The sequence below is a fragment of the Brassica napus genome, chromosome C5, assembly GCF_020379485.1.
Source record: "Brassica napus cultivar Da-Ae chromosome C5, Da-Ae, whole genome shotgun sequence".
Taxonomy (NCBI): domain Eukaryota; kingdom Viridiplantae; phylum Streptophyta; class Magnoliopsida; order Brassicales; family Brassicaceae; genus Brassica; species Brassica napus.
In genome coordinates, this window is record NC_063448.1 from 14,618,671 (window position 1) to 14,632,775 (window position 14,105).

Genomic DNA, 14,105 nt, shown 5'->3' on the forward strand with positions numbered 1-14,105 from the left:
TTAATTTTTAATATAAAAACATATATAAAAATGCAAAATTAATTCGTTTTTAAAATTGGTATATTCCGACAAACTCTGGGCATCGGAATATACCGACGGACCAATATCCGTCGGAATTTACCGACGAACCAACTTCCGTCAGAATATACCGATGAACAAATATCCGTCGGTATATTCCGACGACTAATGTCCGTCGGTAAATTCCGACGACCAATGTCCGTCGGAATACACCGAGAAATCCACTACGTCGGAATTTTCCGAGGAACGTTCTCCGTCGGTAAATAGATTTTCCGATGAACTCTGGTCTCGTGTGTCCGCATCGTAATATCGTCGGAAGTTCGTCAGAATGACGTTTCTCGGTATTCGTCAGAAAGTCGTCGGAAGTTCTGACGAAATTCCGACGAATTTTTTTTTCTGACAAAACGATACCGACGGACCGATTCCGACGAATTTCTGATTCCGACGAATTTCTGACGATTTCGACCATCAGAATCTCCCTGTTTTCTTGTAGTGCAAGTAGAGATCACCCCAAGCTAAAGGCAACGTGAGTTAAATATTCTATAAGAAAATTAACGGTTCTTAAAATTGTGAGATCATGGGTGTAGTTGTGAGAAATATTAGGAACTTTTATTTTATATAGAAACTTGAAATGTTTAAGCAGTTAATAGATAAATAGGTAATACTATAGTCACGAAAACTGGTTTTTGTGTTTATTTCTTTTACTTTTATCTTTTTCTTTAAATTGTAAAACACATGCCACTTGTCAAAATCTTATTGGTATAGTGACTTATGCTTTAGTATATAAAGTATTTGTCAATATATACCGACTCATTTGGAATATGTGACAGTTTATTTAGAAATAATTATTTCTCGAGAGGTTTTATCAGAGTTTTGTCTGCTTTATCTTGTTCAATTTACAAGGGAACATGAAAACGTCTAGCACATAAAACACGCAATCAGAGATATTGACAATTTTTCATTCAAAAAAAGATATTGACAGTTTAAGGGTTTAATAAATAAATATGAATATATATATATATTATTTTTGTTATAGGTGTTCATGATTTTAGTTAAAACTTAAAACATATTTAAAAAAACATAGAAGTTTCAAGAAAAACTGCATTTTGTAAAAACAAAAAAAGGTATTACGAGTTAACCAAGAAGATATAGATTCTGTATCTTTGTTCTTTAGTCTTGTAGTGTCGTTGCTCAAAAAACGTCTAGTAGTGTCGTAATAATTCATAAACTTTTGTCAACCTTAAATTCCATTTGTTCAATTTTCTACTTTAATATAAATAAATAATATATTTTTGGAATTCGATATAATAGTTCTTTTCTAATATATGTACTTCAGACCGTACAGATGGGTCTATGCAACCGAGAACATCATTTTGGTTATAAAACACATTTTAAACGGATCTAAAAGTATACCGGATGTTTTATCCGCATATGCGGCAAAAAATATTTTATAATTACTTATTAATACATGCAATACTAATTGAAATAATATAATGATAAAGTGTTATTTAGGTTTTCATTTAAAAATTCTTATGTATTATTTTTTTTTGAAAATTTCTTTCAATAAAATCATTATTAAGAAATAAATCTTAGAAGTCACTCACTATTATTTTTAGTTATATAAAATTAAGAATTCTGCTTGATTAATATTTAGTTATTTTTTTCTGTTTTTTTTATAAAAAAATTGAACTTTTTATTAAATTTCTTTTTTCAAATAAAAACATAATATATAGGATTTTTTTGTAATATGATTTTGGATAATTCGTACAATTATTAATTTTAATCAGTTATCTAATAAAAAAATTAAATTCGTTTTTATTTTTGGATGATATATATATATATATTATTTATTAGGGGTATAAACGATATCAACCGCTCTAACTTTTAACGTGAGCGTTTTTTTTACTTTTGAACTTTTTATTAAAATATTTTTTGGATAAAAACAAAATATATATAGGAATTATCTTTTTATTTTAAATATTTTTTTTTATGATTTGGAGAATTCCTAAAATTATTAATTTTAATTAGTTATGTAATAAAAATTAATATCATTTTTATTTTTGGCTAATATATGTATTTTATTCATTAATGGTACAAACGATATTAAATGCTTTAAATTTTAACGTGAGAACTCCGTTACGAAAAATCACTTCGCAAATAATAGTATAGTATCTAATAAAAATTAATTTCATTTTTATTTTTTGGCTAATATATGTATTTTATTGATTAAGTGTATCAACAATATTAACTGCTCTAACTTTTAACGTGAGAATTCCATTACGAAAAATCAGTTCGCAAATAATAGTTTAGGTAATCTCATATATTTTTACTTTAAATTTTTGTTTATTTGTTACGGTTAAATTTGCAGATTTTCATCGAAATAAGAATGTTTAGTTTTTTTTAACTTTGTTTAGTTTCAAACCATAAGAAGGCAGTTCAAAGAACCATCTTAAAAAAGATAAATAAACTAAAGGAAATCATCATTATTTGACATAAAAATCTTAAAATAGCATATAGATAGAACCCGCCAAAAATTCAGATAGTACCAACCAACATACTAGTTTTTGTACTAATTTTCAAGGCGTAAATCTTACTGACAACTTCCTCACTCAATAGTTGTTGTAGTGATATTACGTGTATACGCACACCAATTAACCTAATGTGCACACTACCACAATCGAATGGTATGTCGATGTAGCACTTTAGGATCGAATCCACAGAGACCAACTATTACACTTTATCTTTATGGAATCAATATCAAGTTAAAACAATATGGGGGTTTAAATATTTGAGGGTTTCGTGAGAAACAAGTAACAAGATTAATTAAAGTATTCAAATAACTAAAATGCTAGCCTATGGTGGTTTGATCGGGTGTTAAGCAAGTGTGAGCCAAACAATTATTCAAGTTTAATTAAGAGCAAGTCTAGAACTCGGATCACTCAAGTAAAACAGTCCACTGTCGTGGTACTGCTCCCTATGCTGATCGATCTTGATACCTAAACTCTCGTTTGGATCAAGATGCGACAGCTAACAATAGAGGTCAAGTCCGATATGTTCACAAAACACCCTAACATCTACTTTCGCTGGTTAGGGATGCAATGCTCATTCAAGTTATGTCTAGCAACCTATAACACTTTTGATGAATAGATTAAACCTAAAATCAGGCACTAAGTGGTTAACTTGATGCAAGCCTTAAGAACAACAGTGAATGAAGACAATCGATTTATAACTTATTTATGTCAAGCTCACAGATCTAACACCCTAACACCCTAGACTAAGCAAGCTGACTACTCAGCCATAGCTACAGAGAACACAGAGATAACAGATGAAGAAAACATGCTGAATCAATAAAATAAAAGAGATAGGGTTCAGGATTCTTCTCAAGAGTGTAGAGATCCTTCTCCCTTTACAATAAGCAAATCCAACAATGGAGTTTTAGGGTCTGGTTCCTCTCTGTAAACTAGCGTAGAATGATAAAGAGAAACAAAAAATATGATATATCAAAGCCACAGGCGGCTGGGAGAGAAAATAGGGATAATTAGGGCAAATCACGTAATGATTGTAGTTTCCTTAAAAATCTCTGCCGCTGGAATAGTCACTCGGAATAGTCACTCGGGTTGCTCCGCTATCTGACTGTTCTGCGTGAAAACCACCAAATTGCATTGTTTTCTGCCTCTTTTGTTCCAGCTGGTCCATCTCCCATCCAATGCAACTCCAGACCTGTAATGATTCCAAAAGGACTAGAAAGACTCGATAAAGACTTGAAAACCAATTTAAAAGCATATATACAAGATACATAAAACACCATATATCAATTCCCCCAGACTTAGATCCTTGTTTGTCCTCAAACAATGTCAAGTATCAAGAACAGGGAGAAATGTTTGAAAGTGTGGGAACTCTCCTATTCTCAGCAACCATACTTTAACCACGAATCTCTGAACCATACAAGCAGTAAAACTAGGACAACACACCCTTACCGGAACCCCACTGACTGCTGTTCAAAAATCGGCTCCATACTCTTCATCTCAAACCTGAAAAAGCAACACTATCGAGACAGAACTCCCTACATTCGTTTAAGAGTAGTGTGAGCTTCTCATCACAGGCATCATTAGGGGTAGACGGTCTAGGTGTGGAACAAGCTATTTAATGGTGGAGTTAAAAGTGTTTAGGGGCTACCATTTCATTGAAGAGGATGCAGGATATCACACAAAATGACAAGAGAGGATAGATCCATTGATGTCCACAGCCTCTACTCGTTTTTGCTCTATCTGGTGTGACTGTTCTGATGACGGAACAGGCAACTGATTGTTCTGCGTTCCACTTTCCTTTTGGTACCCACTCCTTTGCTCGATCTTTCCAGTGGCTCATATTTCTTTGATCTCATCCCCTTCTCCATCACCTTATTTTGATTTTTTTTTTTTTTTTTTTTTTGTAGACTGATATGGTGATGTGACAAAGAGAGAGGTCATACATGATGGTTCTGAGTGCCACTGGTGGTTCTGATTTTGCAACCATCCTGGTTCTCCACCCTTGCTCTTGCGCAGTTCATTGGTTATGGAGCGGTTGCTCCCCTAATCTGCTTGTTCTCCTTTCTGCCATAATTCTGGAGCAGTAACGAGTAGGAGGCTGCGTTGATCCTTTCCTCTCCGACCTTTTTGTACATATCTGCACATATGACACTGAAAAACAAATGCATGAAGGTGGAATAAAGGCTAAGGTGCAGGGTGGGAACTAGCTAAAGATGAGCTAGCTACTCAGGATCAGCAAGATGGATAAAAAGGATAAGAAGTCCTGAGTGTGTTATCGTTTCCCAGATCTAATGCCCATAACAAGAAGAATTTCAGTTAAGATTAGGTTCAAGTAAGGAGGAGTTAAGTCTACCCAGTGTAACCTGATCGGCTGAGAACTTCTGGAGAATCAAGTGAGATATGTCAGAGTGTTCCAGGTTCACATGTGTGTCTTTCGCCACTGCTAAGGTTACTGAATAAGATAACTAAAGCACAAGGTGGTCAGTGATCAACACATAATAAGGTCCTAATTCCCACAAAGTTTTGACTGACTCAATAAAAACTGATTCAAATTGACCCAAAAGAAAAACAAAAGAAAGAAACGAGTTAGTAAACAACGAAAACCCTCCCCCAGACTTACTTCACAACGTCCCTGGTGTGAAAATAAATCAGAGAGAAGGAGAAAACAAGAATAAATATATATATATATATATATATTTTTTTTTGGGTTGAGATACTTACCTGAGTGGAGCAGACGCTCCATGAAAATTATGGGTGTTCTATCGTCAGATGATCGCCTGGAACAACAGCTCTTTTCAGGGGGTAGGTTGTTCCGTTTCTGCAACCCAGAATTTTTGAAGTATCTCGGATTTTTTTTTGCTTTTTGACCTGAGACTCAATAAACTAAAACGAAAATAAGTAAACAAAAACAAAACTAAGTTATATTTACACGTACCAGTGGGTTGCCTCCCACCAAGCGCTTGGTTTAATTCTGTAGCTTGACTTGGTGACTGGGATCAGTCGGGTTGAGCAGCAGGACTTGTTCCAAAACAAGCTCCACAATCAGACATGTTCAACTTCTAAACTCTGCTCAGCAACCCTTTCACAGCAGCTTCTCCTTTCTCTTTCAGCTCATGTGTGAGCATTACTCTGACTTTAGAGAAAGGTTTAAAGGTACCCTTGCACTTTACCTCATACTCAATGGATTTCTCATCACACAAGCGAGGTGTCAAAGTCATCATAGGATCACCCTTGACCCTTTTCTTCTGAACTTTCTGTTTCACCCTTGAATTATCTCTGAATTTAGTAGGATCAGTGTTAGGATCTTCATCAGATAACAGCCTGCTCTCACCCTTATCACCATGCTCCTTCTCTGGAACAACCTTCAGCTTTTCTACATCAAACACTGAGATGCGAGAGGCGTGTGATGAGGAAGATCTGGTGGGTACAACCTTGTAGAAAACTTTCTTGTTGATGTTGGAGAAGCAGACTCTCTTGTTGGGCATATCGATGGTTGCTCCAACAGTAGCCATGAATGTCCTTCCAAATATCAAAGGCATCTCATGATCCTTGTTCATCTCAACAACTTGAAACTCAGCAGGAACAATGCATTCCCCTACTTGAACATGAAGGCTGCGGATGGTTCCATATGGGACTGCTCTAGACGAGTTTGCAAAGGTCAGGGTCAGCTGAGAGCGCTCAACATCAGCAACACCCAAATCGTCTACAATAGCCTTTGAGACGAGATTCACACAAGAACCAGAGTCACAAAGAGCATCCTTGAAGGTTGTTCCTGCGATGGAACATGGGAAAACAAACTTTCCAGGATCATCAACCTTAGGCAATACCTTCAGTGCTGGTGTAGACAGAGCTTTGGCATAGAGGACCTTGATCTCCTCTTGAGTCTCTCTACAGTTTCTAAAAAACTTGAGCAATGGACGAATCTGCAGAGCATCTTCAAATGGAAGTTCTTTAGGAAGCCTTCTCACCATCTTGTTAAAACCTATCAGATGCTCTTCACTAATGGGATCCATCAGATGTCTAGGTGGAATTGGATAGGGAACCTTGGAAACATAGACTCGAGATGGTGGAGTCTCAGCAGGTTCGCTAGAAGCAGTCACTCCAGAGCTAGCAGACTGCTCTGCTCTCTCTTCTGCGCCTGGAGCAGTCTCAGCGAACGACTGCTCTATTGCATTACAGTGCTCAGTCCTAGGATTTTTATCAGTTCTTTCAGGGAGCGTCTCTTGTTGCCTCTTGACACTCTCAACTGTTTGAGCAAGCTGAACATCGATCTTTCTTATATGGATCGCAGGATTGTCATACTTGTTATTCAGCTCAGTGAACATGTTGCCCATCTTGGTGTCTATTTCTGTGGTTACCTGATTCAACGCCTTGGCCTGAACTTGCTGACCCTGCAACAGCTGTTCCATCATCATACCCAGACCCTTCAGCTCATCTGGTTGACTGTTCCCGTTAGCTGGAACAGCTTGCTGATTGCTCTGCGGTTGTCGCTTGTTCTGGTTCTGAATATGCCTGACCGTAGCTTGCTCCATGTTGAAGACGTGCCCTTGGTTGTTTTTCAGTAGCTGATCAACCTTGGCAGTTAGCTCATCTATTTTCTGGGTGTCAGAACTGTTCCCTTTTTTGGAGCAATCACTTTCCTCTTTCTTATTAGCTGAGCTAGCAGCCATGTTCTCAATCAGCTTAAACGCTCCATCAGTGGTTTGAGTCATGAAGTCTCCATTGCTGGCAGAGTTTAGAGCACCTTGGTATTTCCAGTCCACTCCATCATAGAAAATGTCCAGGAGGTAATCATCATCAAATCCATGGTGAGGACATTCTCTGCGATAGTCATTGAAGCGCTCCCATGTGTCGCAGAAAGGCTCATCAGTGAGCTGTCTGAAGGAGGTGATCTTGTTCTTCAATGCAGCTGTTCTCGCCTTAGAGTAGAAATGGCTGAGGAACGCTGATCGGACTTATTCCCATGAAGTGAGAGAGCCAATAGGGAGAGAGTTCAACCACCGTGCAGCTTTTCCATCAAGAGAGAATGGAAATAACATACACGTGATGTAGTCTGGTGGAACACCATTCACGCGAGTGAAACTGCTGACTTTTTTGAAGCTCTCAATATGCTCCATTGGAATTTATGTAGAGAGACCAGAGAACACCTTTCTCTGTACTAGACCGATCAAAGCAAACTTGATCTCGAAGTCCTGCCTGGTGCAGAGTGGAGGAACAATGGCAGAGCGTGTAGTAGGGATGTTGCAAGGAATGTTTCTCTACCCGATTGGAACAGTCTGCGCTTGTTGTTCCTGCCGCGCGAGAGCAGCCTGTTCAGCAGCATCCTGCTGAGCTTGGATGGTCTGCTGCATTTGTTGCATCTGCTGCTGCATGAGTGCCATAGCCGCAGTGAGATCATCCTGATTGGCGTGATCACCCATAGTGGTGTCGGTTTGCCTTGGCTGTTGACGATTTGTTCTTTCTAACCTTGCTAGCTCCTGGTTGGTAAATGTAACTAACTCTCCTTGTGCGTTTCTCAGAGTATGTCTACTGGTAATGCACCTGAAAAATTAGCTGCAACAAAAAGGATAGAGCAAGTTAGAGGTCTTAGACTAAATAAATAACCGAAAAATAAAGGTAAAAAGATGGTTCCCGGCAACGGCGCCAAATTGATATTACGTGTATACGCACCCCAATTAACCTAATGTGCACACTACCACAATCAAATGGTATGTCGATGTAGCACTTTAGGATTGAATCCACAGAGACCAACTATTACACTTTATCTTTATGGGATCAATATCAAGCTAAAACAATAAGGGGGTTTAAAGATTTGAGGGTTTCGTGAGAAACAAGTAACAAGATTAATTAAAGTATTCAGATAACTAAAATGCTAGCCCAGGGTGGTTTGATCGGGTGTTAAGCAAGTGTGAGCCAAACAATTATTCAAGTTTAATTAAGAGCAAGTCTAGAAATCGGATCACTCAAGTAAAACTGTCCACTGTCGTGGTACTGCTCCCTATGCTGATCGATCTTGATACCCAAACTCTCGTTTGGATCAAGATGCGACAACTAGCAATAGAGGTCAAGTCCGATATGTTCACAAAACACCCTAACATCTACTTTCGCTGGTTAGGGATGCAATGCTCATTCAAGTTATGTCTAGCAACCTATAACACTTTTGATGAATAGATTAAACCTAGAATCAGGCACTAAGTGGTTAACTTGATGCAAGCCTTAAGAACAACAGTGAATGAAGACAATCGATTTATAACTTATTTATGTCAAGCTCACGGATCTAACACCCTAACACCCTAGACTAAGCAAACTGACTACTCAGCCATAGCTACAGAGAACACAGAGATAACAAATGAGGAAAACATGCTGAATCAATAAAATAAAAGAGATAGGGTTCAGGATTCTTCTCAAGAGTGTAGAGATCCTTCTCCCTTTACAATAAGCAAATCCAACAATGGAGTTTTCAGGTCTGGTTCCTCTCTGTAAACTAGCGTAGAATGATAAAGAGAAACAGAAAATATGATATATCAAAGCCACAGGCGGCTAGGAGAGAAAATAGGGATAATTAGGGTAAATCCCGTAATGATTGTAGTTTCCTTAAAAATCTCTGTCGCTGGAACACTCACTTGGAACAGTCACTCGGGTTGCTCCGCTATCTGACTGTTCTGCGTGAAAACCACCAAATTGCATTGTTTTCTGCCTCTTTTGTTCCAGCTGGTCCATCTCCCATCAAATGCAACTCCAGACCTGTAATGACTCCAAAAGGACTAGAAAGACTCGATAAAGACTTGAAAACCAATTTAAAAGCATATATACAAGATGTATAAAACACATATATCATGTAGCCAAGGAAAACATGATGAGTCAGAGGACTATGATCTCTGATCTCTTACCGCTTCCACTCTATTCGCAACGAGAGTAATGCGATAGATACAAAATAGAATTATGAGCATGAACGATGGGGTCCATAAAGATGATACAATTATGTTGCACGTTTGCCATCAATATGGAAGATCCGAAATTAGAAGCCAAATTGCAAAAACATAAGATCATATCCTTGAAACTAGTTCTTCTTTTATCCACAATAACAGTTTGAGAAGAATTCAGATTTTAGTGATCCATTTCTATAAGATAATTCCCACCACTTCTGACCAATTTTAGAGATCCGTTTCTTAATTTTTCAAGCATTCTAAAACTAAAAGTAATATTTGTGTTTAGCTTCCTTTATGTCATTTATAACTTTTTATTGTCAAAATTTATTTGTTTAACGCTGATTTATTATGATATTACAATTATGAGAAATATTACATAGACGATTCGACAACCGACAATGTTACCTGCCTTATGAGGATCTACGTCTAACTGCATCAATTGAGCTGTCCTATGAAAATATACGCCTGGACGGATTTATTTGCACCATGTTGAAGATCCCTTGTAAATCTTGAAGATCCTTTATAAACTTTTTTTCGTAATTTATTTAATTATTTAATAAATCATTTTTTTCTGAAAATCGAAACATTGAATCTTCTGTAATGTGCAATCTGTAAAAAAAATTGTATAGCCTAGGGTTTCAATGCTAAGTACAAGATTAACCACTGGGACAAGGTGCTTCGCATAGTCCAAATTTGTTTCCTCGCAATTTGTTTTTCATATACGTTATAAACGCTAAGTGGGCTAAAATGGGATTACTAATACAAAATGGGTTCTCCAAGTAGGAAAAATATAAACAAATGGCCCAATTTAATTTGGTCTAACATCAAACAAGCAAAATATATTCAATGGTCTCTCTTTCAACCCCTTCTGCAAGCAAAACCTGTTCCACCCTTCACGCGCGTCTGCTCCTACTTTGGTTTCGTCCAATACAGTCTCAGACCGAACCTCTCTGTCTTCTTATTACATGAGTTCGGTCGCCTCACTTCTATGCTTCTCTAGATGTACCTTGTCCTCCCATGTATACACTGCATACGGTATGTTATAGCACACCACTTGTTCGATGATATGCCTCAACGGAACTTACTTTTGTTCTCACCTTTCTTGATTGCTTTGATTCCCCAGACGGAGAAGCCCAATTGGTTAACTTTCTGCTTTCATGGATCAAACACATAGTGAAACAATAATCAAAACCGATTCTTTTCGCTGCAATCATATGCCGCGTACTGTATATGCCGTCTTCTCCTTACCGCGGTCTCACTGTAACCGAGCTTCGCAAGTTCATACCCAAATCTTGGAAACGCCACATCCCACAAACCGGCGATGACACATCAGTTCCTGTTGCTCTGTTCAAATCTCTCGGACAGTTCATCTCCCAAGGTCGTCTGTCCGAAGCTTTCAGAACTTTCTCTCTTCTACTTCTTCGTCACCAGTCTGGTTCTCATGAATTCGTTCTGCAATCAGCTGCTTCCCTTTTGTCGACATGCGTGGAGCTTAACGAGTTTGTTCCAGGGCAGCAGATTCACGCTCACTGTATCTCCTCCGGTTTGGAGTTTGATCCTGTTCTGGTCCCAAAGCTTGTTACTTTCTACTCTGCTTTTAATCTCCTCCACGAAGCTCAGACCATTACCGAGAGCTCTGACTTTAATCATCCCTTGCCGTGGAATGTGCTCATCGGTTCGTATGTTAGGAACAAACGGTTTCTTGAGGCAGTCTCTGCTTACAAGCGAATGATGAACAAAGGAATCCAACCGGATGCTTTTACGTACCCTTCTGTTCTCAAAGCTTGCGGAGCTTTACTGGATTTTGCATCTGGAAGAGTTGTTCATGGCTCCGTTGAGGTTAGCCCTCACAGACGCAGCTTGTATGTCTGCAATGCGTTGATATCTATGTATGCCAGATTTGGTAATGTGGACATTGCTCGGAGATTGTTTGACACCATGTCTGAACGGGATGCTGTCTCGTGGAATACATTGATTAACTGTTATGCTTCTCAAGGCAAATGGGAGGAAGCTCTCGAGTTTTTCGATAGAATGAGTCTCTCTGGCGTAGAAGCGACTGTTGTAACATGGAACACGTTAGCTGGAGTTCTTTTGCAGACGGGAGAGTATGTAAAGGCTTTGAGTTTTGTAGCGAAGATGAGAAATCACAATGTGAGTTTAGATTCTGTAGCTATGATTAATGGTTTGAAGGCATGCTCGCAGATTGGAGCTTTACGGTGCGGTAGAGAGTTCCATTGCCTTGCGATACGTAGCTGTTACGCTCGAATCGAGAACGTTGGAAACTCGTTGATCACAATGTACTCAAGATGTGGTGATCTTAATCACGCCTTTATAGTGTTTCAGCAGATGGGAGCGAATGGTTTGAGTACATGGAACTCTATCGTCTCCGGTTATGCGCACAACGAGAGATCAGAAGAAACATGTTTCCTTCTCAGGGAGGTGATGCTCGCTGGCTTTCACCCAAACCACGTTACTCTCGCCAGCGTTCTCGCGCTTTGTGCTCGAGTGGGAAGCCTGCAGCATGGGAGAGAGCTCCACTGCTACATCCTGAGGCGACGAAGCTGTTTCAATGACGGTTTAATCCTTTGGAACTCCCTTGTTGATATGTATTCAAAATCCGGGAAAATGGGAGCTGCCAAAAGGGTGTTTGAGTCGATGAGCAAGAGGGACAGAGTGACATACACTTCCTTGATAGATGGATACGGTATGTTGGGTGAAGGAGAAGTCGCCTTGGCGTGGTTCAAGGAAATGATCAGATCAGGTATGGAACCTGATCATGTAACCATGGTTGCAGTTTTATCAGCTTGTAGCCATTCCGATTTAGTGGGGGAAGGAGAAAGGCAGTTTAAGAAGATGCAGTATGTGTTTGGTATACACCCTCGCCTCGAACACTATTCATGTATGGTTGATCTCTACTGCAGAGCAGGTCTGCTTGTTAACGCCAGAGATGTAATCCGCAGAATCCCTTACGAGCCGTCTCGTGGTATGTGTGCTACTCTGGTAATAGCTTGTTTGATCCACGGAAGCAAAGACATTGGCGAATGGGCTGCAGATCTGCTACGGGAGACGGAGCCAGTGAATTGGAGACACTGTTTGTTGATAGCTGATATGTATACAGCTTCTGGTTCTTGGAGCAAGCTTGAAGAGGTGAAGAGGTTGATGACTAGTGTGGGAGTAGCTCATGAGTTTGCTGCTCTTGGTTCTTCTTCCATCAACCAGGAGCAAAGTTTAGACGAAGAACGTCTTGTAGAAGTAGGATAAAATGTATTATTATCTGAATGATCAAACTGGAAACATTGGTTTGTTGAGTGTACATAATCTTATACACGATCGTGTCTCAAAAGTTCAGATTATATGTTGTTACTCGAAATAACTGTTAACATGTATACCTGAACAGCTGAGCTAATAAACGACTAAAGGCAATACTTGGATTATAACCGAAGCCCATTAAGAGCCCATTAAGAGCCCATTAAGAGCCCGTTAGGCTATTGGCCCATTATTGTTGATTATTAAGAGAGCTCTCTCGCGTGTTGGTGCCCCCAACAGAAACCCTTAGAAGCTCCAGAGAGGCGAGTTCCGTGTTTGTTTTCTCTTTGTTGGCTCCTCCTCCTCGTGATCTCAGGCGAAAATGGCGTCGTTTGATGAAGCACCACCAGGAAACTCAAAGGCCGGAGAGAAGATCTTCAGGACCAAGTGTGCTCAGTGTCACACCGTTGACAAAGGCGCAGGTCACAAACAAGGTTAGATCCGATCCATCTCTCTTCTCTTTGACTTGTCTTCTATGTTAAGATCCGAGTTTACCTGGCTTTTGATTTGGAACCGATCTCGTCTTGTGTTCTTGATGTTTGATCTGTTTTGCGAATTCGTTGATTAGTAGCTGGCTTGCTTTGTCTAATAATCTTTAGATCCGACCCCAAAAAAAACTCAATTTCGACTTATAGTGGAATCTGATTTTGAATCCTAAGTGGTGATACAATCATTGATCATTGCCTTGTGGTGTTTCGTTGAATTTGCGTGGAACTTTGTTGTTTGTGAATAACCTTTGCGTTTTGTTGTTGTTGTAAATGGTTTAATAGGTCCGAACCTAAACGGGCTGTTTGGAAGGCAGTCTGGAACAACAGCTGGTTACTCTTACTCTGCTGCTAACAAGAACAAAGCTGTGGAATGGGAAGAGAAGACCTTGTACGATTACTTGCTCAACCCCAAGAAGGTAACTTAAATAATACTCCTCTCTCTTTTTTTTTTTTGTGTGCCTATACATTGTGAATTAGCATTGAGATTTATAGGATTCTGATTTGTTCCTGCGTTGCAGTACATTCCTGGAACGAAGATGGTCTTCCCTGGGCTCAAGAAGCCTCAAGACCGTGCTGATCTCATCGCCTACTTGAAGGAATCTACTGCTTAGTTAATCAATCAGTGGTCATGACTTTTGAGTCTCTCAGATCAGATATTCTTTTGACAAATAAAATCTCCAAACATTTGTTTTTGTCTTTTTTCTTTTTTAAATGCTCTCATCTTCAAATACGTTTTGGGTGAGATTCTGTCTTTTGAGTTCCAAATGTACTCCTGAGTCCTTTTCTGAGGCTCACTCATATAAATGCATCTATCTAGAACTAAAAACATTCTTTTT

At 39.0% G+C, this 14,105-nt stretch overlaps 2 protein-coding genes and 1 non-coding gene across 3 annotated transcripts; all 3 read left to right on the forward strand.

The window, feature by feature from the left end:
- The first annotated feature begins 7,346 nt into the window (after positions 1 to 7,346).
- On the forward strand, positions 7,347 to 7,453 carry LOC125588142. Its single transcript, XR_007324536.1, has one exon. It is a non-coding gene; the product is annotated as a small nucleolar RNA R71 (small nucleolar RNA).
- A 2,592-nt stretch (positions 7,454 to 10,045) lies between these two features.
- On the forward strand, positions 10,046 to 12,898 carry LOC106397736 (pentatricopeptide repeat-containing protein At1g22830-like). Its single transcript, XM_013838356.3, has 2 exons — positions 10,046 to 10,510; positions 10,599 to 12,898. Exon 2 carries the CDS (start codon positions 10,706 to 10,708, stop codon positions 12,734 to 12,736), a length of 2,031 nt encoding a protein of 676 aa, XP_013693810.1. The 5' UTR covers positions 10,046 to 10,510; positions 10,599 to 10,705; the 3' UTR covers positions 12,737 to 12,898.
- Positions 12,899 to 12,971: 73 nt separating this feature from the next.
- LOC106401187 (cytochrome c-like) lies at positions 12,972 to 14,097 on the forward strand. The gene is made up of 3 exons (XM_013841651.3): positions 12,972 to 13,215; positions 13,552 to 13,685; positions 13,788 to 14,097. Exons 1-3 carry the CDS (start codon positions 13,104 to 13,106, stop codon positions 13,878 to 13,880), a joined length of 339 nt encoding a protein of 112 aa, XP_013697105.1. The 5' UTR covers positions 12,972 to 13,103; the 3' UTR covers positions 13,881 to 14,097.
- The last annotated feature ends 8 nt before the right edge of the window (positions 14,098 to 14,105 follow it).

What these genes read in the sequence shown, in the direction of transcription:
- LOC106401187 (XM_013841651.3), top strand. Translation starts at nt 13,104, where the DNA reads ATGGCGTCGTTTGATGAAGCACCACCAGGAAACTCAAAGGCCGGAGAG. An exon ending in AGGCGCAGGTCACAAACAAG is followed by an intron (nt 13,216 to 13,551) that starts GTTAGATCCGAT and finishes ATGGTTTAATAG; the next exon opens with GTCCGAACCTAAACGGGCTG. An exon ending in ACTTGCTCAACCCCAAGAAG is followed by an intron (nt 13,686 to 13,787) that starts GTAACTTAAATA and finishes CCTGCGTTGCAG; the next exon opens with TACATTCCTGGAACGAAGAT.
- LOC106397736 (XM_013838356.3), top strand. Translation starts at nt 10,706, where the DNA reads ATGCCGTCTTCTCCTTACCGCGGTCTCACTGTAACCGAGCTTCGCAAG.